At 40.0% G+C, this 26,126-nt stretch overlaps 1 protein-coding gene across 3 annotated transcripts in view; it reads left to right on the forward strand.

Annotated features, from left to right (window-relative positions):
• Positions 1 to 19,950, forward strand: part of CA10 (carbonic anhydrase 10) — an 850,317-nt gene extending 830,367 nt beyond the window's left edge. For 2 of the 3 annotated variants that reach the window (XM_040244304.1, XM_040244305.1), the window contains exons 6-9: positions 7,784 to 7,856; positions 13,934 to 14,088; positions 16,646 to 16,820; positions 18,646 to 19,500. In XM_040244304.1, coding sequence (XP_040100238.1) covers positions 7,784 to 7,856; positions 13,934 to 14,088; positions 16,646 to 16,820; positions 18,646 to 18,668 — 426 coding nt within the window. In that variant the 3' untranslated portion in view covers positions 18,669 to 19,500. Of the gene's footprint in view, positions 1 to 7,783; positions 7,857 to 13,933; positions 14,089 to 16,645; positions 16,821 to 18,645 lie in introns of all 3 variants that reach the window. The other variant, XM_040244303.1, reaches the window with a different exon arrangement.
• The last annotated feature ends 6,176 nt before the right edge of the window (positions 19,951 to 26,126 follow it).

Raw genomic sequence — 26,126 nt, forward strand, 5'->3', positions numbered from 1 at the left:
AAATTACAATGATGTTTCATCTCACACCAGCCAGACTATCATTAAAAAAAATCTACAAAAAAAATGTAAAGCAATTATCCTCCAATTAAAAATAAAATTTTAAAAATTATACAAACAATAAATGCTGCAGAGAGTGTAGAGAAAAGTAAACCATTTTGCTGTTGGTGCGAATGTAAATTGATACAGCCACCATGGAAAACCATATTGAGGTTCCTTAAAAAAAAACGAAAAATAGAACTATTATATGACCCAGCAACACTACTACTGTTCTTATACCTAGACAAAGCCATAATTGAAAAGGACACATGCACTCCAATGTTCATGTAACACTATTTACAATAGCCATGGCATGAAATCAATCTAAATAACCATATATATATACACACACAATGGTATATTCAGTTCAGTTCAATCACTCAGTCGTGTTCGACTCTTTGCGACCCCATGAATAGCAGCAAGCCAGGCCTCCCTGTCCATCGCCATCTCCCAGAGTTCACTGAGACTCACGTCCATCAAGTCCATGATGCCATCCAGCCATCTCATCCTCTGCCATCCCCTTCTCCTCCTGCCCTCAATCTCTCCCAGCATCAAGTCTTTTCCAATGACTCAACTCTTCGCATGAGGTGGCCAAAGTACTGGAGCTTCAGCTTTAGCATCATTCCTTCCAAAGAAATCCCAGGGTTGATCTCCTTCAGAATGGACTGCTTGGATCTCCTTGCAGTCCAAGGGCCTCTCAAGAGTCTTCTCCAACACCACAGTTCAAAAGCATCAATTCTTTGGCGCTCAGCCATCTTCACTGTCCAACTCTCACATCCATACATGACCACAGGAAAAACCATAGCCTTGACTAGACGGACCTTAGTCGGCAAAGTAATGTCTCTGCTTTTGAAAATACTATCCAGGTTGGTATAACTTTTCTACCAAGGAGTAAGCATCTTTTAATTTCATGGCTGCAGTCATCATCTGCAGTGATTTTGGAGCCCCCCAAAATATAGTCTGACACTGTTTGTAGTGTTTCCCCATCTATTTCCCATGAAGTGATGGGACCGGATGCCATGATCTTCGTTTTCTGAACGTTGAGCTTTTAGCTAACTTTTTCACTCTCTTCTTTCACTTTCATCAAGAGGCTTTTTAGCTCCTCTTCACTTTCTGCCATGAGGGTGGTGTCATCTGCATATCTGAGGTTACTAATATTTCTCCCAATAATCTTGATTCTAGCTTGTGTTTCTTCCAGTCCAGCATTTCTCATGATGTACTCTGCATATAAGTTAAATAAGCAGGGTGACAATATACAGCCTTGACGTACTGCTTTTCCTATTTGGAACCAGTCTGTTGTCCCATGTCCAGTTCTAAGTGTTGCTTCCTGACCTGCATACAGATTTCTCAAGAGGCAGGTTAGGCGGTCTGGTATTCCCATTTCTTTCAGAATTTTCCACAGTTTATTGTGATCCACACAGTCAAAGACTTTGGAATAGTCAATAAAGCAGAAATAGATGTTTTTCTGGGACTCTTTTGCTTTTTCCATGATCCAGCAGATGTGGGTAATTTGATCTCTGGTTACTCTGCCTTTTCGAAAACCAGCTTGAACATCAGGGAGTTCACAGTTCATGTATTGCTGGAGCCTGGCTTGGAGAATTTTGAGCATTACCTTACAAGCATGTGAGATGAGTGCAATTGTGTGGTAGCTTCAGCATTCTTTTGCATTGCCTTTCTTTGGGATTAGAATGAAAACTGATCTTTTCCAGTCCTGTGGCCACTGCTGAGTTTTCCAAATTTGCTGGCATATTGAGTGCAGCACTTTCACAGCATCATCTTTCAGAGTTGAAACAGCTCAACTGGAATTCCATAACCTCCACTAGCTTTGTTCGTAGTGATGCTTTCTAAGGCCCACTTGACTTCACATTCCAAGATGTCTGGCTCTAGATTAGTGATCACATCATCATGATTATCTGGGTCGTGAAGATCTTTTTTGTACAGTTCTTCTTTGTATTCTTGCCACGTCTTCTTAATATCTTCTGCTTCTGTTAGGTCCATACCATTTCTGTCCTTTATCGAGGTGATCTTTGAATGAAATGTTCCCTTGGTATCTCTAATTTTCTTGAAAAGATCTCTAGTCTTTCCCATTCTGTTGTTTTCCTCTATTTCCTTACATTGATCACTGAAGAAGGCTTTCTTATCTCTTCTTGCTATTCTTTGGAACTCTGCATTCAGGTGTTTATATCTTTCCTTTTCTTCTTTGCTTTTCACTTCTCTTCTTTCACAGCTATTTCTAAGGTCTCCCCAGACAGCCATTTTGCTTTTTTGCATTTCATTTCCATGGGGATGGTCTTGTTCTCTGTCTCCTGTACAATGTCACGAACCTCATTCCATAGTTCATCAGACACTCTATCTATCAGATCTAGGCCCTTAAATCTATTTCTCACTTCCCCTGTATAATCATAAGGGATTTGGTTTAGGTCATACCTGAATGTTTTAGTGGTTTTCCCTACTTTCTTCAATTTAAGTCTGAATTTGGTAATAAGGAGTTCATGATCTGAGCCACAGTCAGCTCCTGGTCTTGTTTTTGTTGACTCTATAGAGCTTCTCCATCTTTGGCTGCAAAGAATATAATCAATCTGATTTTGGTGTTGACCATCTGGTGATGTCCACGTGTAGAGTCTTCTCTTGTGTTGTTGGAAGAGGGTGTTTGCTATGACCAGTGCATTTTCTTGGCAAAACTCTGTTAGTCTTTGCCCTGTTTCATTCCACATTCCAAGGCCAAATTTGCCTGTTACTCCAGGTGTTTCTTGACTTCCTACTTTTGCATTCCAGTCCCCTATAATTAAAAGGATATCTTTTTTTGTGTTAGTTCTAAAAGGTCTTGTAGGTCTTCATTGAACCGTTCAACTTCACCTTCTTCAGCATTACTGGTTGGGGCCTAGACTTGGATAACTGTGATATTGAATGGTTTGCATTGGAGATGAACTGAGATCATTCCTTTGTTTTTGAGATTGCATCCAAGTACTGCATTTCGGTCTCTTTTGTTGACCTTGATGGCTACTCCATTTCTTCTGAGGGATTCCTGCCTGCAGTAGTAGATGTAATGGTCATCTGAGTTAAATTCACCCATTCCAGTCCATTTTAGTTCGCTGATTGCTAGAATGTCGACGTTCACTCTTGCCATCTCTTGTTTGACCACTTCCAATTTGCCTTGATTCATGGACCTGACATTCCAGGTTCCTATGCAATATTATTCTTTACAGCATTGGACCTTACGTCTATCACCAGCCACATCCACAACTGAGTATTGTTTTTGCTTTGGCCCCATCCATCATTCTTTCTGGAGTTATTTCTCCACTGATCTCCAGTAGCATATTGGGCACCTAATGACCTGGGGAGTTCCTCTTTTGGTATCCTATCATTTTGCCTTTCCATACTGTTCATGGGGTTCTCAAGGCAAGAATACTGACGTGGCTTGCCATTCCCTTTCCAGGTGGACCACATTTTGTCAGACCTCTCCACCATGATCTGCTCATCTTGGGTTGCCCCACAGGCATGGCTTGGTTTCATTGAGTTAGACAAGGCTGTGGGTCCTAGTGTGATTAGATTGACTAGTTTTCTGTGAGTATGGTTTCAGTGTGTCTGCCCTCTGATGCCCTCTTGCAACACCTACCATCTTACTTGGGTTTCTCTTACCTTGGGCGTGGGGTATCTCTTCACAGCCTTCCAGGAAAGTACAGCCACTGCTTCTTACCTTGGACGAGGGAATGTTACTTACCCATTAAAAGGAACGATACTGGATCATTTGTAGAGTTTATTATACCTAGATAGTGGACCTAGATAATGGACCTAGTGATTACCATCTAGATAATGGGCCTAGAGACTATCATACAGAGTACAGTAAGTCAGAAAGAGAAAAACCAAATATCATGTATTAATACATGTATGTGGTATCTAGATAAATGGTATACATGATCTTATTTCCAAAACAGAAATATCGACACAGATATAGCATACAAATATATGGACACCAAGGTGAGAAGGAGGGGTTGGATGATTTGAGAAATTGAAATTGACATATATACACTATTTTTACTATATATAAAATAGATAACTAACGAGGACCTACTGTATAGCTCAGGGAATGCTACCTAGTGAGTGCTCTGTTGTGACCTAAATGGGAAGGAAATCCAAAAAAGAGGGGATATATGCATATGTATAGCTACTTTGCTCTTCTATACAGTGGAGACTAACACAATATTGTAAAACAGGTATACTCCAATAAAAATTATTGTAAAAACCTTTTCCTACTCTTGGCCTGAGGATGTTCCTTGATTAGATTTCATTTCTGCTCCCTGAGATAATTAACTTGTTTACAATCCTCTGAATCCCTCAGCTCTACCTCTAGGGTTTTCCCCTCTTTAGGTAAGAAATATCTGTTATTCTCATTCTGATTTCTATCCATAAAATGTTCAAAGTCCAGAAATCTTACTTCTTTTTGAATATTGCAATTCTTTTTGTCACAACAGGTAGTTATTTTACTGGTGTAATGGACTTTAAAACTTGATGAATTTTATAAGTATCTGATGCATATCTACTCTATATAAGTCCTAAAATTCACTACTTTTGAAGTAGTGAATTGCATCCAATTTTTTTTTTTTTCCAAGATAGGGCTTTCTCTACTCTGGTTGCAGCAAACTCCTGTAGGGAAAAGAAATAATGTCCTTGGGATTATTAGCAGCCTATTTTTCTTGCTGAGGACTCTTTTATTTAGCTTAGAACTTTTAGAGGTATTACAAAGGGTCTTCTGTCCAAGTTCCTGTAGATGAAAATTTTGGCACATATTCTATGTCATAATTTGGTTCATCATTTTTTTTTCATTCTCTACTAACAGTTGCCTCATTGTTTTCCAACCACCATCTATAGCCTGAATTCAAAGCCAATATTAAGTATGTAAAATTATTATGAAAACAAAACCTAAAATGGGCAACACCCACTTTGGGATACTAGTTTTTACATCAATTAGCTTTTGCGGTTTTAATATTTGTTTTAAACAATAAACATTTCTAACTTCTTAAAAAAAAAAAAATCTGTCTTCCCAAAAGCGTGGGGGGTGGGGGTGGTGCAGTGTGGCAGTTGTAAAAGTTGGCAGTCATTGTGTAGCTCCTTGGGAAGTTTTAGCCAGACCATTAGAGGAAGTGCCTCAGTCAGAACTTCAAATCTGATGACAGTCAATAGAAATTCAGGATTTGGCACTAGGGAGTTTTAACACAGCTCTCAGGAAGACATTATCATCACACAGAATGGACACAGGGGCAGCCCCAGGCACCACTCCCCCTCCTTCCTCATGAGCATCACCTTTTACAAGAGGCACTTGCTCTGTCTGATCACGCAGCCTCCTAACTTCCTCTCCCTCACCTGGGTCAGATCAAGCCTTTTTGTGGTCCCAGGAGAGCTAAACCCTGGATATAACTGCTGCCACTGACCGCCAACCCCACCTCCTTTAGCTTGTCACTGGCAAATATAGAAAAGGGCTTTTGACCAGATAAGTACGATTTTAGGCTTTCTTCATCCCTAATAAAACTTCCCAAAGGGAATTGGTCTTGGTACAAACAGATCCTTCCAATCCCTGCCCTATACCTCTTGGCATCATCACAGACCCTCTTATAATAAATAGTAGATTACTAAATGCAAGGCACTGAGACATGTACTTTACATACATATTTTATCATTTAACCCTAACAATAAACCTTTGGGGTGGGCATCAGTGTCCCTAAGGAAAATAGTACAGAGAATTTTTGGCATTACATCCCTGTTCATGAAGCTCATAATAGTACATTCAGGAAAGGAACCCAGGTCTTGCTTGACTTTAATATTGACACTAATGACCTTGTTCACATAGAGCTGGAAGGGAGAAAAGAACATTTGAAAACATTTTAAAACATTTGAAAAATTTCCCCTACATCCCCATGCTGTCCACAAACATAGGACAAATACCTATATCCCTCAATCAGCCCCGATTATGACGTTGATAATTTATTGTTGTGTTCAACCTGGGACATACTTACTCTTATGCAGCCTGAAGGCATTTCACAATATTAAGCAATGCATATCCAAGGGCTCACATCTCCTGTAAATTTCCCAATGCTAGGTCTTCTGTGAGTAACTTTCATGACCAACATGGGCTGCCCAACAGCTCTTGACCTTTGATGAGTGCCTCAGCCTCGGCTGCTGACATTTCCTCACTTTGCTCAAAGTTTCTGAGTCAGTGAATGTCATCCTGGCAATGTGGGCACATTACAGCTGACAGGGTGATTGATTTGCAGAAGTGAGTCTTCTAACTGAAAACTACTGGAGTGTTTCACAGGCTTCTGTAGAAACACTGATTCCATTTAGATTACTGACACAGGTCCTGATTGTTTCCCTGTGGGTTACTGAGAGAAACTTATGCCCCAGAACCTGAGATCAGTAAAAGGATTGCCCCTAGCTCCTGCATCTTCTCAGAACAGTTTGCCTCTTAGGGATGCTTCCACTCTTTCCCTGAGCAAACCTGAAGCTTTCAGGCTGGATCTCAAAATAAGCTACAGCATTTCTATCTTTGTCCAACATAATCAACTCCAAGATGCTCTACAGTGAATCATCCAAGCTGTGACTTGCCATTCATTCATTCCCAAACTGATTTTGCATGAGACACAGGCCAGACTTTTCTTGGCACTGATACCTAGAAATGACATGAACAAAGCCTCTGGCACTCTTCCCCTCCTTCTGATCTTTCTACCTCCCCTTCCTAGTTCCCTGCAAGGTAAGCAGTAACAGAAATTGAGAAGCCCCTTATCTAGGTCAGCTGAACCCTTGAGATGTCAACCGGCCAAAATCTGAGTCATAAAAGTGTTGGAATTGTTTGTTAAAATAAGAGATTTGTTTATCTGTAGGTTTCACTTATCTATGTCCCCTCCTAACCCCCCACCTTTCCTATAACCACAGGGAGCAGAGATTTGGATATGATTGCTGCTCAGTCACACACCATTAACTTCCTATTTAAGTGCATATATACCAAGTACATATTTTATCCTCTCACCCACATAGTCAACACACTAAATCCCACAAATTGTCTGTGTGCATTTTGGAAATTTTTCAATTATTTTCAATCAGCTCAGAAGGGTCTAGTTGTAATGTTAGCTCTGCCTAGACTTACCAGGTACCATGGACCCAAGGCACTCAATTAAAGGACAGATTCCTTACCTAACAGGACAAACTATTTTTGACTCTCCTTTCATGGGTTGCATCAGCACAAATACTCTGGGTACTCTTTCTGTTTCTCGCTGTACTTGGATAACTATTCCCTTCCTAATATGTCACTCCCTGCTGCTGCTGCTGCTGCTGCTAAGTTGCTTCAGTCATGTCCGACTCTTAGCGACCCCATGGACTGCAGCCCACTAGGCTCCTCCATCCATGGGATTTTCCAGACTAGAGTACTGGAGTGGGGTGCCATTGCCTTCTCTGATATCACTCCCTACTCTCTACTTAAAACCTTCTGATTGTTCCCTATTCCTAGAAAATAAACTTTAAATGCCCTAATATGACGTTCAAAGCCTGGCATGAACTATCCCCTGCCTACCTTTCTATCTTTACCTCCCATCCTTCCTCCATACTCTCACTTTCCACCTGCCCTGAAATGCTTCCCTAAGAATAACTAGTTCTCCCATGTCTATGTGTGCACAATATGTTTTTCCTTACCCTTCCTCCTTTTCCACTGACGTTAACTTTTGTCTACCTTTTATTAATATTTTCTTTTCCTCCCTAGGTTTCTGATTCATCAAACCCATTTCTTAATCGAATGCTCAACAGAGATACTATCACAAGAATAACATATAAAAGTAAGTTTGGCTGAATTTTCTATATAGCAACTATTCTATAAAGGTTAGTCCTGTTTGAAGGCAGAAAGCCAGAACTAATGATCTCCAAGGGCCTCTTTCAGCTTCATGATCATTCAATTCTGTAGAAAATCACTCTGGAGAGTCAGGGTTGGCTAAGAAACAAATCATTTCAAGCAGAAACACCCAGGGTGCCTTTTTCATCCATGCCTGTCTAAAGCAATAATGATTATTATGACAATGGTTATCATTATCCTATGGATTGGTAATAAGCTGGGAGACTCTACTAGCTGACAGACTCCAACATATCAGCTGGCCACATTTAGGGCTTTGCCAATTATGTGATTGAGAAAGCATTCACCAGCTGGTTTGATCCAACTTCAACATATTCCAAGGCCCTCAGCTGGACCACATCTCCCCCTCTGTCACTGGGTCTCCCTTTCAAGTTAGACAAGGTGGAATTTTTCTTCATTTCCATGTGTGACACCATGAGCTATAGAATTCTGCCCAATTTCCTTGAGTTTCTAGAGTGTATAATCCCCTGAATCTGTAAGTAGAAAAGAGATAATGGTGCAAAGTTGAAAAGAGTAGAGTAGAAAGGATGTCACTGTCTTCTGCAGCAATCTCAGAGGTTGCAGGACTTGGCGAAAGTTATGCAAATAGTATACACAAAGGGATTAAAGAAAATAACAGGAAAAAATTTAAATAATTAGACAAAATCCCTTAAACAAAGAGCTTCCTCACTTTGTTCCCTCCTTTGTATAGAAGTTGAAATTCAGTTTCTAAGGTCATTCTAAATCTAGGATTTTGAATCTGATTTTTGCAAAATTAAAAATCAGTACACAAACATTCTAACACCCTACATACCCTTAGCATGTCCTCACTTGGTGGAGGAAACTGCTATGAATGGTGATGTGGAAAGACAAAGTGAATCTCTTACAGATCTCACCTAGGACTGCTGGAGGAAGAGTGTGGAGAACCCTTCTCTTTTTCAATTATTCATCAATTCAGCAAGCATTTCTTTCATACCTGCCCCATGATAGCACCAAGTGAAGCTCTTGGGATATAGAGATGGGCCAGACACCAGCCCTCCACACAGAGCATACCCCTATGAAGAGTTTGGGGATGCTGGGGGTAATGAATGTACCTGCAGAATCAGCTAGAAGAATTATCTCCAAAACCATTCCAGTCTTCCTCATAAGTACCCATAGAGTTCTTTAAGCTCAAACTTAGATTGCTTAGCAAATGGAGACATTTCTGTGCTGGGTTGTAAATACATTTTATAACTGCTCATAAAGATTGTTAGTTTTTTAACTTTTTTACTAAAAGCATAAAATTAAATAAAATTCTTTCAAATAATCTTGAATTTGCAGTTTAGAGACCATGAAAAGCCATCAAATTACACTTTAAACCCCAACACACCATCTAAGAGATTGCCAGCTGCAGTCAACCATTAGTCAAACTTTGCAACCCACCCCACCTCACAGCTCTAGGCTGATTAATGTTAAGTGATGTGGCTGCTTCCAAAGATAAAACCAGTCATATGGGTTTATGCTATGGGAAGGTGGCCTTTCACATGAACAATGAGTCTCTCACTCTTTAGTCAGGGAGACAGACATATAATGGTGTTTCTTAAAGATTTGTGTAATAAGCACAATGTATTAAAAATTGGAATGGAACTCTAGGGATCATAGAAAATCTGCCTAAAATTCATGGCAGAGTTTTAAATAGATATTGCTATTCAAATAAGTACTAAATAGATGAACAACCATTTGGTGAGGAAAGACAGAAGGGAAGAAAGGGAGGGAGGAATAGAGGAAAGAAGGGAGAGGAAAGGAGAGAGAGGGAAGGAGGGTGGGAGAGAAAGAAGAGGGAAAGGAAGGAAAGAAGGAGGGAAGGAGAGAGTGAAGAACATCCCAAACAGCATACACAAATACAAGGAGAGGATTTAAAGGATTCTGAAGAGTTCAAAGACAGGAAATTTGCCTTCATCAGCTCTTCCTCTGCATGGACAAGTGAGAATGACCTAGACAATGCAATGCCTAGGACATGTGGCTGAAAGGGATGGATTTTCTCAGCAGGAAAGTGCCAACACTCTTCTTTCTAGCTAATCACCTAGAGGCAGCCAGCCTGTGGAAATTTGGCCAAACAAGGGAACAACAAGGAAGTTTATGAAACAGGAGTCATGCCTGAGTATACAGCCAGTGTGGGAAACATAAGCCTGAGAAGTCCCTCCAGGGGCTCAGCAGGAGACAGCAGGTTATGCTGGCATTTTCCCATGAACTCTGGTAGACAACACCTCCTGCTCAGGGGCGCCTACCAGAGTCTTCTGCTTTCATCCTTTTAAGAAAGCAAGAAAGAAATGAATCCCACCTCCTTCCCCAGCTACTATCCAACCACAATACTCAGGAACACCTGACCTTGGTCCCTGACCACCCTCACAACAAACCCATTCTTCTGCTGCTACCCAGAATCAGACTCCAGTGTAGCTTCAATCTGCCACACTCACTCAGATGTGTACACACTCTGCTAACTGCTTCAGCATCAGGAACATGGAAGTAATGCTAGCTAAGCATTTTCCATACTCCAGGGAGCTTCACATGAAACATCTCACCTGGTGCTCACATAGTCCTATTCCCAAAATAGGTATTACTAGTTATCCAAGTTTACAGATGAGGAAAGCAAAGCTCTAAGAAGTGAAGCCCTCTGTCAATGATACACATTTAGTGAGTGGCTCTATTAGTCAGCAAATTCTGCATAATGAACAAGCATTCACAATAGGCATTGATTTCTCACTGCTGCATCTGTGGGTTGGTTGGAGTGACTCTGTAAATCTGCAAGTCAGATAAGGTCAGATAACATGGCTTTCTTTTGTCTAGGATCAAGTACTTCTCACGTTGGGGATCAGAAATGTGTGATGTTATTTAAGGCCTAGTCTTGAAACTCACACACTGTCACTTCTATCCACTGTTCACTGTTCAAAGCAAGTCACATGGCCAAGCCCAACATAAAAATGCTCCCATGGATTTGGGGCTGGGAAGGGAATGAACATTTCCTGAACAATAGTTTACTCATCCATATTGGGGTAGTAAGGATTTTAGCATAGGTCGTCCCATGGATGTTCTAGGCTCTTTCTTTCCTATTGTCTTCTTCCCTAATGGACAAGGAAAGCTTAGCTCTAAGGTCTTAAAACTAGTTGTATTGCTAATACTCTTACATTACATGAAGCTGCTCAGCTTGTTCTTTCAATCTCAAATTTAGTTCAGTCTGAAGAGACTTCTCTTTGCTTTTTGCCAATGTTTCTACTTTGGAAGGGTCATAAACTAAGCAAAGAACTTGTGGGCAATTTGAAATTTCAGGCTCATACCATCCTAAGCCCCCTGCAATTCCTGCTTCTCCTTTGGCATGGGACTACTGGTGAAATCATTGTCATTCAAAGGAAGACAATGGCATCACCATTATTGGGCACATACTGAAACCAGAGGAGACCTAGAGATTAGTATTATGGGGTCATTCTTCCCCATCAGTCTTTCCTTTGGGGTTGTTTCATAATGAAAAGTCAATCTAAGACTGAGCAGAGAGTGACATGATCTCCTGACAAAAGAATCACTCCATTTGCTTGGATGAAACATACTCATGGGTGAGAAGGGAATCAGAAGTTTCAAATATGTTAAGCTCGAAATGGGCTTCAAAGAAGAAGTATAGAGTAGGCAGCTGTATATATGAGTGTGGATTTCAGGAGAGATAACTACAGATATAAATGTGGAAGTCACTTGGATCCAGATAGCATTTAAACCTGGATGAGATCATGGCAGAGAATAAATAGAGAAGAGAGAAACATATCCTCTTTTTTTTTTTTTTTTGCTTTTCTTTAAATATAAATTTATTTATTTTAATTGGAGGCTAATTAATTTACAATATTGTATTTGTTTTTGGACTCTGTGGTAGAGGGCGAGGGTGGGATGATTTAGGAGAATGGCATTGAAACATGTATAATATCATATATGAGACAAATCACCAGTCCAGGTTTGATGCAGGATACAGGATGCTTGGGGCTGGTGCACTGGGATGACCTGGAGGGATGGTACAGGGAGGCAGGTGGGAGGGGATTCAGGATGGGGAACTCGTGTACACCTGTGGTGGATTCATGTTGATATCCTCATTTTTTTAAAGAACAGCTCAGATGCCCATGATATAACATTGTAAATCATTTCTAAAGATAGGTTTTAAATTCTACCCTGGAAGTGAACGTGAAAGTGAAGTTGTTCAGTCGTGTCCGACTTGGCGACCCCATGGACTGTAGCCTATCAGGCTCCTCCGTCCATGGGATTTTCCAGGCAAGAGTGCTGGAGTGGATTGCCAGTTCCTTCTCTAGGGCATCTTCCCAACCCAGGAATCGAACCTGGGTCTCTTGCATTGCAGGCAGAAGCTTTACCGTTTGAGCCACCTCTTCTATATCTATATCTGTCTCATCAACTGGTTCAAGAGGTGTAAAGAGGCAGGAGTTAGCATGGAATCATGGGGTAAAATCACCACAGAATGGCAGCCAGTAGTCACACTGTCCATTTGCTTGATTTGAACATACATTAGATGACTAGGAAGAAAAAAGGAATTGTGCAAAATCATTCTGTTGAGCCAGTTGAGAAAATCAATGTCAATAATCCATAAAAAGAGGAAACAGGAAAATATTGCCAAAAGGACTGTGAATTTTAGAAGCCAACATGCTAGTAAAAGCTATACTATATAGGACTATAATACTACACTATACTTGTAGCACTCAATATGTTCTAGTGAAGAGATATAGAACTAAGCAGACCTTGGCTCCTAGCTCTACCATATCTTTGCTGTATAGCTTCAGGCAAGTTTCTTAACCTCTCTTAGGTAAGCTCCTCATCAACAAAATGAGGATACTAATACTGATGTTGAGAGAGTTGAGATGAGGATTAAATAAGGTGCCTGGACAAAGACTGGTATAAACAAGATGCTTAATAACATGTGTTTCTCTATTACTCCTAGGTATGTTTTGGTCAAATCTAGCTTCTTGGGAGGTGACAGGAAGGTCAATATAATACTAAATAAAATTATCTTCAAGGTGAATACAACACAGGGCACATAAGCATCATAGCTTGTTTACTCAAATGAACTCCAGCTCCTGTGTGGGACCCATGCAATGCATAGCAATACTCTAGTGAGCTTCTACTTTCTTTGAAAGTTTGGATTTCATATGTCTGACCAAATCTTATAACACACTCTCACTAAACCAGACTGACAATGAAAAAAAAAACAAGCCTAAATTATTTTCAGCTGACTTTGGAAACTCTTTTAAAGAAAATCTACACAGCAGCAAGATCTGGGATATCTTCACAACAGTGTTTTGGAAGCAGATTGTTATTCTTTTACATGGGTTAAATCCATAAACATAGCCTCTTGATTCTGGCCTTCCCTCTCTAACACAACACACACACACACACACACACACACACACACACACACACACACACACACACACACCTGTCCTCAAATGTATATGCAACACAGGCTGATTAGAGTTTTAGAAAAACCTTATTATTATTTTTCCTTTACTCTAGAACCATGCCTGGAATGCCCCCTCATTCCGTAGTCTCCTTCAGTCCCTCCTGCCTATCACACTTAATAAAATAAAATAAAATAGCACCATGCTAGAGTATCCAATATGGTCAAAGTGCAAGCTCGGTTAAATAAATCATGTTAACCTTTAATAAAGACGTACCGAATGCTTCCTTTTCTTATTCATTACATTCAATTTCATATTGTATAGCCAAGCCACCATCAGAGGAAGCATCATTAAGTGTGAATCTTATCATGTTATTCCTCTTCCTAAAACATTTTGGTGGGTCCATATTGCCATGACTAGTACTAGAGCAAAAAATAAACTTTTTTTGTTGTTTAAAATGATTATATTTGGGGGACTGTTTGTTCCTGCAGCCTATCCTGACAGTCTACTGAAATCTGAAAAGGACCAAAAAAAAAAAAAAATGTTATCAGTAATAACCAACACTTTCTCAAGAGTCCTAATTCTTAAGTCTTATTTTGTTCTTTAGATGATGCATATTTACTACAAGGACTTAATATAGAAGAACTATATCCAGAGACTTCTAGTTTCATTACTTATGATGGGTCCATGACTATCCCACCCTGCTATGAGACAGCAAACTGGATAATAATGAACAAACCTGTCTATATAACCAGGATGCAGGTGAGTTTCTCTGTGGTCTTTTAGCTAATGGGGAAGATGATGTGAAGACTGGCTGGGTTTTTGGAGTGCTTACTGTATTTATTTGTTTGGACTGCTTTAACAAAATACAACAAATTTGGTGACTTAAACTGAAACATATTACCTCAGAGTTTTGGAAGCTCTAAGTCCAAGATCATGCTGTCTGCAGAGACATTTCCTTCAGATGAAGTAAGGGGGAATTTGTTCTATACTTCTCCCCTGGTTTCTGGCGGTTTTCTGAAAAGCTTTGGTATTCCTTAGCTTATAGAAGCATCACCTCAATCTTCCTTTATCTTTACATGGCATTCTCGCAATGTGTGTGTCTCTTTGTCCAAATCCACCTTAATAAGAACATCAGTCAAATGGGATTAGGGTCTACCCCAATTAGTCATATTAGATTAGGGTCCACTTTAATAACCTCATTTAATTACATCTATAATGATCCTCAAAATTCAAAAACAAATATTATGGCATCCCATCCCATCACTTCATGGGGAAACAGTGGAAAAAGTTAAAGACTTTATATTCTTGGGCTTCAAAATCACTGCAGATGATGACTGCACCTGTGAAATTAAAAGATGTTTGCTCCTTGGGAGAAAAGCTATGGCAAATCTAGACAGCATATTAAAAAGCAGAGATAGTACTTTGCTGACAAAGGACCATATAGTCAAAGCTATGGTTTTTCCAGTAGTCAGCATGGATATGAGAGTTGGACCATAAAGAAGGCTGAGTGCCAAATAATTGATGCTTTTGACTGTGGCGTTAAAGAAGACTCTTGAGAGTCCCTTGTACTGCAAGGAGATCAAACCAGTCAATCCCAAAGGGAATCAATCCTGAATATTCATTAGAAGGACTGATACTGAAGCTGAAGCTCCAATACTTTGTCCACCTGATGCAAAGAACTGACTCATTGGAACAGACCCTGATGCTGGAAAAGATTGAAGGCAGGAGAAGGGGATGACAGAGGATGAGTTGGTTGAATGGCATCACCAACTCAATGAACATGAATTTGAGCAGTCTCTGAGAGGTGGTAAAGGACAGAGAAGTCTGGTGTGCTGCAGTCCATGGGGTTGCGCATAGTTGAATACAACTGAGTGATTGAACAGCATAAGGACCCTATTTCCCAATGAGGTCATATTCTGAGGTACTGAGGGTTAGGACTCTAACATTTGCATCTGTGGGGTAGACAATTCAACTCATCATACTTATGTTTAAGGAATTAGTATCTTGAAAGCCTGAGCTTGAAATAATTATAGATGTGCCCTACCTGCCTGAGTGAGAAAGGAATAAGGGTAAGTCCCCAAAGTGTGCTCTACCAACTCTAGTATTCAAAAAACAGATGAACAAAATGGATGATATTGTCAAATATGTTTGAAAAAAACTGTACCTAAAAAGAGCCAAATCAGTTTCGTTGCTGGGAGACTTCTTAGGGCCTTTAGAATGATAATATATGTCTATCTCCAAGAGGAGGCAATATGATGTGTAGCATTTCATAAGCATATTTGACTATAGGATTTTTTAGAGCTTCCCACAGTATTCCTTGTTGGGCTAGCTAGCATTTCTCAGAACTGGATGGGAATCAGGAAACCTGGCTTCTGAGATCAGCTTTGTTAATGGATCATTATGTACTCCTAAGTCTGTGGTCCCACTTCTGTGAAGTGAATTCTCTTCTTTATAATGAGTGGGTAAATTACATGAATCTATCCTGTGATTGTGAGGGTCTATAAAAGTTCAAAGGAAACACAAGCAAAGGAAGCAAAACCAAATTCCTTTATAGGACATGTACTCACAACCTGACAACTCTTTGAACAATTTGAAGTGCCTGATGCTATCTGTATTTATTGGGATTTTTTTAGTGACAAGCAAACACTTTGGGATAACCTGAACTTAGAAAAAAGATTTACTCATGACATCTTATGGAATTTAAGATCAGAAATTGATGTCAAGAATTCACTGGAATAAAAACTGCAGAAGCCCTTTCTCTCTTCACTCTCCTGCTCCCCCTTCACCATGGTTCATCCTTCTCTATGCTAGAGAGTTTTCCTTAATTTCACAGTCCTGGGTGGAACATGGCTGAAACCATTTTAGTCCAGCTCTTGGTCCTGATAGTCACAGAAAAATAACTTAATCCAGCTCAGTTTAGCTTTGACTCCTGTACCAGTCACTATAATTTTGATAATACTCATATCAGAAAATAATTCCCTAATTACTCAACTTCAGGGTGTGAGCGTGAGAAGAGCCTCTGGAGAATATGCATTTGGGTTTCCACCTTTGATAGTGTGTCATAGGACAGAGAATAATCACTGACTTGTCCAAAGGCACACCAGGAACCAGTGAGCTTAAAGTAAGACTCTCTCCAAGCATGGAGGCATCAGTGGGTTGTACCCACTGAACCCATGGGTCAGGGTCTGTGGAAGACTCAGGTACACCTTCCCACACAGCTCCACTGTCCAGGCTGGCCATGGTCTATGTAGTCTTACTTCTTCCCTACTACATGTAAGAGGATGGGTGGATCTCACAGATGTTTCTCTCCCCTCAGATGCATTCCTTACGTCTGCTCAGCCAGAATCAACCATCTCAGATATTTCTGAGCATGAGTGACAATTTCAGGCCTGTCCAGTCACTCAACAACCGCTGCATCCGCACCAACATCAACTTCAGTTTACAGGGGAAGGACTGTCCAAACAACCGGGCACAGAAGCTTCAGTATAGAGGTGGGTTCAGAGGGCAGTAGACACAAGTCACTCTAGTCTTCTTACTTAAACCTACTCTGAAAGGTTTTGAACTATTTCTTTTTGTAGGAATCATGATTGTAAATGATATTTTCGTGGTGCTTTTCTATTGAAAAAAAAATGTCATAATCAGAAACACAGATCAAATCTTTAAATCTTGTCTGGTACAGACAAGATAGCATTTTTATCACCATTTTACAGAAGAACTCAGAGAAGCTGATTTCCCCAAAGTTATGCATTAAAATAGGACAACTAGAAGCACTAAAACTTTTAGTTATATACAAATAGATCCCTTTTCCTTTAGAAGGTGAGCAAATAACTCTAGATACCAGGTGGTTAGGGCCCAATGAGATATGTTTCTGAACACATCTTCTTCCAGTGCTTTGTGTCTAGAACTTATTAGAATTCCTACTAAAGGAGGGTATTCAGGGTGCCTCCCACCTTCTGTAACCCACATCCAACCCACTCTCTTCCTTTCTACACACTAAGTACCTATTGATCATTGTTGTAAAATTCCAATATGGAAAGGAAAGTGGAGATGAGTCATGGAGATGTCTTCAACCAGGAGATAGGACACCAGAGTTCCAGGCCTGGTTCTGACACTAACAAGCCAAATCATTTACCTCTCTAGCCCTGGCTTCCATGACAGTCCTTATACCATCTACATCATGATTTGTTGTGAGGAGAAAATGAGAGACTGGATAAGGAAGTCCTTTGTACTGATAATATGTTACTTGAATACGGGGACTGTGGATGTTACCATACAATTTTAGAAGCAACTACCACTACTAGCCTCTACTGTATCGCTCCAACGTCCCCCAAATTTCTTTAATTTTCTCTCTCTTTCAGACATACCCAGAGTACTAAAACTATAATCTCTGTTTCTTTCCATCCAGGAGTACTTTATGTACCTATTATGTTCTAGGCTTTCCTGGTGGCTCAGCTGGTAAAGAATCTGCCTGCAATATGAGAGACTTGGGTTTGATCCCTGGGTTGGGAAAATCCTCTGGAGAAGGGAACGACAACCCACTCCAATATTCTGGCCTGGAGAATTCCATGGGCTATACAATCCCTGGGGTAGCAAAGAGTCGGACAGGACTGAGTAACTTTGACTTTCACTTTCACTTGTTATGTGCCCGGCACTTAGCTAGGTGATGAAGACATGACCCTATCCCTAAAGAACTTATAGTCTAAGAGTGGGATCAGCTAACATTTTCTGCAAAGGGCAAGATGAGAAATATAGGCTTTGTGCTCTGCTGTGCTCTGATGTTGTAATGTGAAAGCAGCCATAGACAATATGTAAATAAGTCGGTGTGACTGTGTTCTAATAAAACTGTATTCACAAAAGCAGTTCACAGCTGGATTTGGCTTGCAAGCTGTCATTTGCCCACCTCTGGTCTAAAGCAACAACATCCACTATAGCTTCTTGACACAATGGAAATGTTTTGTGTCTGCATTGACCAATATGGTAGCTACTGACCACATGTGGCTATTGAACATTTGAAGTGTGGCTAGTATGGCAATGCAACTAATATTTTAAATATATAAATATATACATATATGTATATATACATAATATATATATATTAGCCACATGTAGCTAATGACAATACTATTAGATATCTCAGACCCAGAGGTTCATAAGAAGGTGGAGAGGACAGTTGGCATACACACAAGTAAGTAGACATTTAAAAACTGTCCCTTCCCCTTTGGAGTAAGCTGCCCAACCCGTGTGCAAATTCATCCAATTATGCCTTGTTTTGTGTTGTTCGTTTTGTTTTATTTCTTTCTTTTTCTCTCTTTCCAGTAAATGAATGGCTCCTCAAGTAGGGAACCAAGCCAAGAAGAATACCATCTCAGTGAAATGCTACGACTGTGAATTGATGTTACCTAAAATGTCCCTCTTCTTTCTTCTCTCTCCTTCCCTCCTTCAAGCTTCATTCACTCTTTGGATTGGGCCTTCCTTCATGAAAAGTGTCTGCAAAACCTTGGCAGAGGAGTACATCTCTTACACACACTCACAAACATGCACACATGCAAATATATATACATACAAACACACTCACACAGCACCCAAGATGGGAAGTCAAGTTTCAGAAACAAAAGGCTCATTCATTAAAGGTTTTAGAAGAAAATAACTAACTAACCTGAGTACAATTTTGATACTGTTTTCTGGAACAAATGAATCTACCCAATGAGACTTTTCAGTCTTTGTACGTACAAAATTCTTCTGAGAGAGAGGAGAAAACACAGCTCTGACAGCATCAAGTGGACTTTTTTCTTTGCATCAAGTAATCTTGGATAGTGTCCTAAGATCCTTTAAAGGTGCTGGTAACAGGTGAGCCAGGATAAAGTTAGGCAAAGACACATTTCTAGATTATGATTCTCCCATCTACTCAACAATTCAAAAAGAAAAAGGACAGATATTGAAGAGATACACATTGTGTATGTATGTGTGTGTGTGTGTGTGTGTGTGTGTGTATATATATATATATATATATCACCACAGACTATTAAAAAATGGAAATCGCTCCTTTTTGTCATATATCTATACTAGGATTTGCCAAGTTCAGATTGATCCATTGCTGTTTCTTGTTTTCCAAAGGTCATACATTGTGTTTGGTTATTGTTAAAAGCTCAATAAATGTGTTTAACAAGTTAATTTCATTTTTCTTGCTTTGATCTATTCTCCTTCCTTACAGGCTAAGCTCTGTCTTCATACAACTGCATTCTTGCTTTTAGTTGTTCCTCATCTATGTTTTGTTAATTTGCAGCCAGTTTTTACTGAAGTTGTGGCAATCAGGAATACAGTTGATAAGCTAAGCATAATTTTAATTCCACTCCATGGCTTGATCATGAATAGGAGGTGAGCTTCATCCTGAGATAGCAGGCAACAAATTCCTTGCATTTCAAAACTTCTACCCCCATGCCAATGATGCTCCCTTGAAGGAATGCACTTTGCCTTGTAATTTCTGGGTGAGGGGTGTCTTTTCTCTCCAGGTGCAACTGGATCTCAAAAAGTACAAATGAATGCCTTTCTTTTCTTGTTTATAATGGTCACTCACTGTGTTTGGTTACTGTCAAGAAATCAATAAATGTGTTTAACAAGTTACTTAGTACACCTGTCTGAGTTTACTGAAGAGGACGATGTTCTCTGCTGAAGCCTCTGAGTCCTGCTGGGTCCACAAGCAATTGTATTATGGCCAGCAGGGCAGCTGAAGCTGCCAGAACAGCCCATCTGTTTATATTCCTAGAGCCAGATAATTAATACCCTGTTGAGAAATCATATAGGCTTAGCTGCTGGAAAGGAGGAATTGGATGTTCATCCAGAGGCCAAATTAAAAATAACTTTCATTTCTTATTTCTGTTATACCCTCCAGAAAGTGGGAAACCACAAGTGTGTATGGTCGGTGCACATGGGAACATTTACAAATATGTCAAAATTTTCATCCAGGTAGCTAGGCTTGTTGACAAAAAAAAAAAATCTGTCATATATTTCATATTTGAAATAACACACTTAATTGGAGTTTAAACATTTCATACCAAAGTGATGATGGATTTAACCATGATGACATGTGACCCTGTATCTAAGCATCACTTTTTGCATAAAACCAGATCTTCCTGAAAATATTTAGGGTGGGAAAATGATAGTCTTTCTCTGTATGGCTTGCTCCTTCCCTCTGAGTCAAAAATATTCTTTAAACTGCAATGAAAAGAAATGATATATTATATCAGCCAGGACTGGCTTCAAATCTTCAGTGTACCATTTGCCTATTTGCTGTGTGTGATCTTAGGCAAGTTACTACTTCTCTGATCTGTTAATTGGAGATCCCAATAACTGCTTCTATGAATTAAGAGGCCTTAAATGCTACATAGCTGATTAAAGCAACTCACAAAATACCTACGATGATTGTTCTAGAAATAGTGCCTAGAGAGCATGTGTGTGACCTACCTATTAAAGGTTTTTCTGTACCATACTTTCCCCAGAGAGGGGTTAGCACCAATCACAAGTTAATACCAAATGACAGCAATATATACCCAGCATTCAGCACATAGGTAAGTACATATAGTATGTTGGGGCAAAAAGGAAAGAGTATCAGTGAGAAAGGAAGATAAGAGGCTGAGTTTCTAGGCCTTGTTCTGTTACCAGCATCTTCTGTGACTTTGGACAAGTCAACTGCCCTCCCTGGAAGAATGTTCTTGTACATAAGTGATTTGGATACAGTGATCTCTCATAGACTTTCTAGTATTCCTTCACTCTTGTCTCTTATTCAGTTATCAGTACAAAGAGGAAGAAGGGAGATCAGGTTGTCATCCCTTGGGGATCCCTTGGCACAGGCAGAGGTTCACTCTGGCCAAACAGAACTCAAAATGGAGTAAACTAGCCTGTCTCCCACATCTTAAGCCCATCAAAAATGCCCTTTCTCCCACTCACTGGATTTTCCAAACTATGAAATGAAAATTGGAGTACTTTGCCTTCAAACCAGATAGAAGTAATAAAGATTAGCTAGATTTATACCTCTTTAAAAAGTGAAGAATTTTAAAAAGCACCAAAAGCCCCCGACAGTTGGCTTGATAAAGTAATCAAGGAATAAAAATGCATTTTTCATTTTCAGTCCATGGTGCTTGGGAAGGTCAGGCAGTGACACTGCTGTGATCTTCAGTGTGTGAAGGCCAGCTGGTTTTGTCCAGTGAGCCACAGGCTTACAGGGACATTCCTTTCACCTTAAAAGTTGGACACAACTGAGCAACTAACACTTTCACCTTCATTCCTTCTGAGGAAGATAACTAGACATTTCAGGAAAATATATGTTGAAACCCAATTCCCTCCTTAACAAATAGCAGAGGGATGTAAATATACACAGAAGAGAACTCTGGGCAAAATGTATGAGAAAAAGAATTCTTAGTGTGGAGATTCATAGTTCCCCTCTCAAGAACATTTTTTTACAGTTTCCAAGACCATTTAAGCACTTGTTCCCATTTCATCGCTGGCAGTTTGGTTTCCATAGTGATGTCAGAACAACCACAACTCACTGCACCACATGTTCTGAAATGTAATAGTCATTTGGTGTTTGAACAGGAGTTCAGTCCTCAGGCCTGGCCCATAGCTACCTGCACCAGGCTAAAATGTCTGATTGAGGGAAATCAATTAACATGAAAATACCTTTAGGGGAGTCCTTATTCACCCTACAGGACCCCAGAGCAATTTTAGGCTCTCTGAAATGTGAAAACTTGGAAACAGGGATAGTTCACAAAAGTATCCCAGTCCTTTTGTTCCAGAAAGCCTAAGAGAAAGATTGCTAGAAGCAGAAACTCACTTTCCCATCATTCACCAGTTAGCACAATTGACCATAAGTCAAGAACTACCAAGACCCAGCCAAGGAAACATGTTAATAAAATCTACCATGGATCAAACATTTCCTGTGGGTTAAGTCTTATGCTTAGCTATTTATAAATATAATATCACTTCACACAGCACTCTGCAAGGTAATCACCATTGTTACTTTGCAAATGCAGAAAATTTTCATACTGTTCATGGGGTTCTCAAAGCAAAAATACTGAAGTGGGTTTCCATTTCCTTCTCCAGTGGACCACTTTTTGTCAGAACTCTCCACCATGACCTGTCTGTCTTGGGTGGCCCTACATGGCATGGCTTGTAGTTTCATTGAGCTACAGAAAGCTGTGATCCGTGTGAATGTGACTGGTGATGGAAGTAAAGCCCAATGCTGAAAGAAGAATATTGCATAGGAGCCTGGAATGTTAGGTCAATGAATCAAGGCAAATTGGAAATGGTCAAACAGGAGATGACAAGAGTGAACATCAACATTTTAGGAATCAGTGATCTAAAATGGATCAAAATAGGGGAATTTAATTCAAATGACCATTATATCTACTACTATGGCTAAGAATCCCTTAGAATAGTCAAAGGATAGTCAATAAGAGTCATAGTCAATAAGAGTCCAAAATTCACTCTAGATTGCAATCTCAAAGATGCCAGAATTATTTCTGTTCATTTCAAAGCAAACCATTCAGTATCACAGTAATCCAGGGCTATGCCCCAACTACTAATGCTAAAGAAGCTGAAGTTGAATGGTTCTGTGACGACCTACAAGACCTTCTACAACCAATGTAAAAAAATGATGCCTTCTTCATCATAGGGGACTGGAATGCAAAAATCAATAGATATCTGGAGTAACAGGCAAGTTTGGCTAGGAGTACAAAATGAAGCAGGTCAAAGCCTAACAGAGTGTTGCCAAGACAATGTACTGATTATAGCAAACACCTTCTTCCAATAACAGAAGAGAAGACTGTACACATGAAATACTGAAATCAGATTGATTATATTATTTGCAGCCAAAGATGGAGAAGCTTTATACGGTCAGTAAAATTAAGACTGGGAGCTGACTGTGGCTCAAATCATGAACTCCTTATTGCCAAATTCAGACTTAAATTGAAGAAAGTAGGGAAAACCACTATATCATTCAGGTACAACCTAAATCAAATCCCTTATGATTATACAGTGGAAGTGACAAATATATTCAAGGGATTAGATCTGATAGACAGAGTCCCTGAAGAATTGTGGATGGAAGTTCATGACACTGTACAGGAAGTGGTAATCAAAACCATCCACAAGAAAAAGAAATGCAAAAAGGCAAAATGGTTGTCTGAGGAGGCCTTGCATATAGCTGTGAAAAGAAGAGACATTAAAGACAGAGGAAAAAGGCAAGATAAATCCATCTGACAGAAGAGTTCTAACGAATAGCAAACAGAGTTAAGAAAGCCTTCCTCAGTGATCAATGCAAAGAAATATAGAAAAACAATAGAATGGGAAAGACTAGAGATCTCTTCAAGAAAATTAGAGATAGCAAGGGAACATTTCTTTCAAAGATGGGCACAATAAAGGACATAATGGTATGAACCTAATAGAAACAGAAGACATTAAGAAGAAATAACAAGAATACATGGAAGAACTATACAAAAAAGATTTTAATGACCCAAATAACCATGATGGTGTGATTACTTACCAAAAGACAGACATCCTGGAATGTGAAGTCAAGTGGGCCTTAGGAAGCATCACTATGAGCAAAGCTAGTAGAGGTGATGGAATTCCAGCTGAGCTACTTCAAGTTCTAAAAGATAATGCTGTGAAAGTGCCGCACTCAATATGCCAGCAAATATGAAAATCTCAGCAGTGGCCACAGGACTGGAAAATGTCAGTTTTTGTTCCAATCCTGAAGAAAGGCAATGCCAGAGAATGTTCAAACGACTGTTCAGTTGCACTCATCTCATATGCTAGCTGAGTAATGCTCAAAATTCTCCAAGGTAGACTTCAAAAATATTTGATTTGAGAACTTCCAGATGTTCAATATGGATTTAGAAAAGGCAGAATAGTACATGGTGCCAAGATGGCAGAGGATTAGGATGGGGAGATCACTTTCTCCTCCACAAATTCATCAAAAGATCATTTGAATCCTGAGCAATACCCAAAAAACAACTTCTGAACACTGGTAGAGGACACCAGAAAGGCAGCCCAATCCCTTTGAAAGGAGATAGGAAAATATATATGAAAACAGAGACAAATTTAGGTATGGAGACCCGTCCTGAGGAGGGAGTCGTGAAGGAGGAGAAGTTCCCACACAGTAGGAAACCCTGTCACAGGCGTGTCTCTGGGGAGCTTTGAAATCTCAGAGGGCAACATAACTGGGAGAAAGAACAGAAATAAATAAACACCACAGACTATGTGCCTAACTGCAACTACTAACAGATAAGTGTCACAGATGCTCGTGTCTGCCAGCAGTGAATGGAAGCTGGGCAGGGAGGTGTGGGCTGCATCGTTGGCCCTTAGAATAAAGACTTGGACTGAATGTCCTGAGGACAATCTGAGGGAGCTAATGTGAGATAGCAACCCAAACCATGGGATGCCAGAGAGACAAAACAAACAGACAAACAAACAAACAAACAAAAACCAAAAAACCTCTTCTGAAAATAGAACAAAGGATTGAGCGAATACCAAAGGAGCATAAGCCGGATGTCATATAGGGCCCACCCTCCCCCATGGGAGAGAGGCAGATGTTCAACATCCAGAGCCACAAGACAAGGGGCTGCGTCTTCCACCAAACTGTCAGCAGGTTCCCACTTGCTAACCATGTCTTCCTGGGATCCTGGATGGTTCACATCTGCCAGGAGTGTCATAGCCTGAGATGGCTCCCCAGAGGAGACACATAGCACATCTGGGAAACCAAACAGTTGGGACCAGGGAGGTTCATAAAATGAAAGCTCCACCTGGGATGGTACTCACCAAGCACCTGGTTGCCTGAGGTGCTTGGACCTGGCAAGGGCACAAAACACACAGCCCATTAGGGTCTGTGCCCTTACAGAGCACCTGAGAACCTGAGCAGCATAGACCTGGAAAGTGCATGAAATGCAGGGTCCACTTGACGCTGTGCACTTGCAGAGCACCCTTGAGCCTGAGAAGTATGGACCTGAGAAGTACATGATGCCTTGGGATGTGGCAAACCCAGTTTGGTCCATGCATAGTGAGCATTCCTCACACATACCAGTGATATTTGTTTGTAGTGCCTCTCCCCCACAGCACAACTGAACAAGTGAGCCTAAATAAATGGCCACATTTGCCCCATTGTGTCAGGGTGGAAATTAGACACTGAAGAGACTTGAAAACAGAGGAAGCCAAAATAAACAAAGATGGGGGAACTGCTCTGGAAGTGACAGGTGCAACAGATTAAAATCCTTCAGTTAATTTTGAGATTGTGCATTTGAGGGGCAACCATAGACTTTGAGAACAAGTACAAACATGAATAAGAGACTATGTGTCACTGAACTGACCCCACACTGGCCACAACAGATCTAGAGAAATTTCTAGATATATTTTTACTATTATTACTTTTTAATTTTAATGAGTTCTTTATTCCTCCATTAACTTTCATTTTTATAACTTACCTTTCAAAAAATCCTATTAAAATGATTCCATATACATATTTTTAAATTTTTGTGATCAATTTTATTTTGTATTTTTTATATTGTATTTTTGAGATTTTAACATCTATTATAGATTTTTATTCTTTGTTTTTTGGTATTTGTTATCAATTTTGTACCTTTAAGAATCTAATATTCAGTATCCATTTTCACTTAGGGATTTGGTTACTGGCTTGATTGCTCTCTCACTTTTTGACTCTCCCTTTTCTCCTCCAGGTCACCTCTATCTCTTTCCTCCGTCTTCTCTTCTAAATATAACTCTGTGAACCTCTCTGGGTGCTGCTAGCTGTGGAG

This window comes from Oryx dammah, unplaced genomic scaffold (assembly GCF_014754425.2).
Source record: "Oryx dammah isolate SB20612 unplaced genomic scaffold, SCBI_Odam_1.1 HiC_scaffold_8, whole genome shotgun sequence".
Lineage (NCBI taxonomy): Eukaryota > Metazoa > Chordata > Mammalia > Artiodactyla > Bovidae > Oryx > Oryx dammah.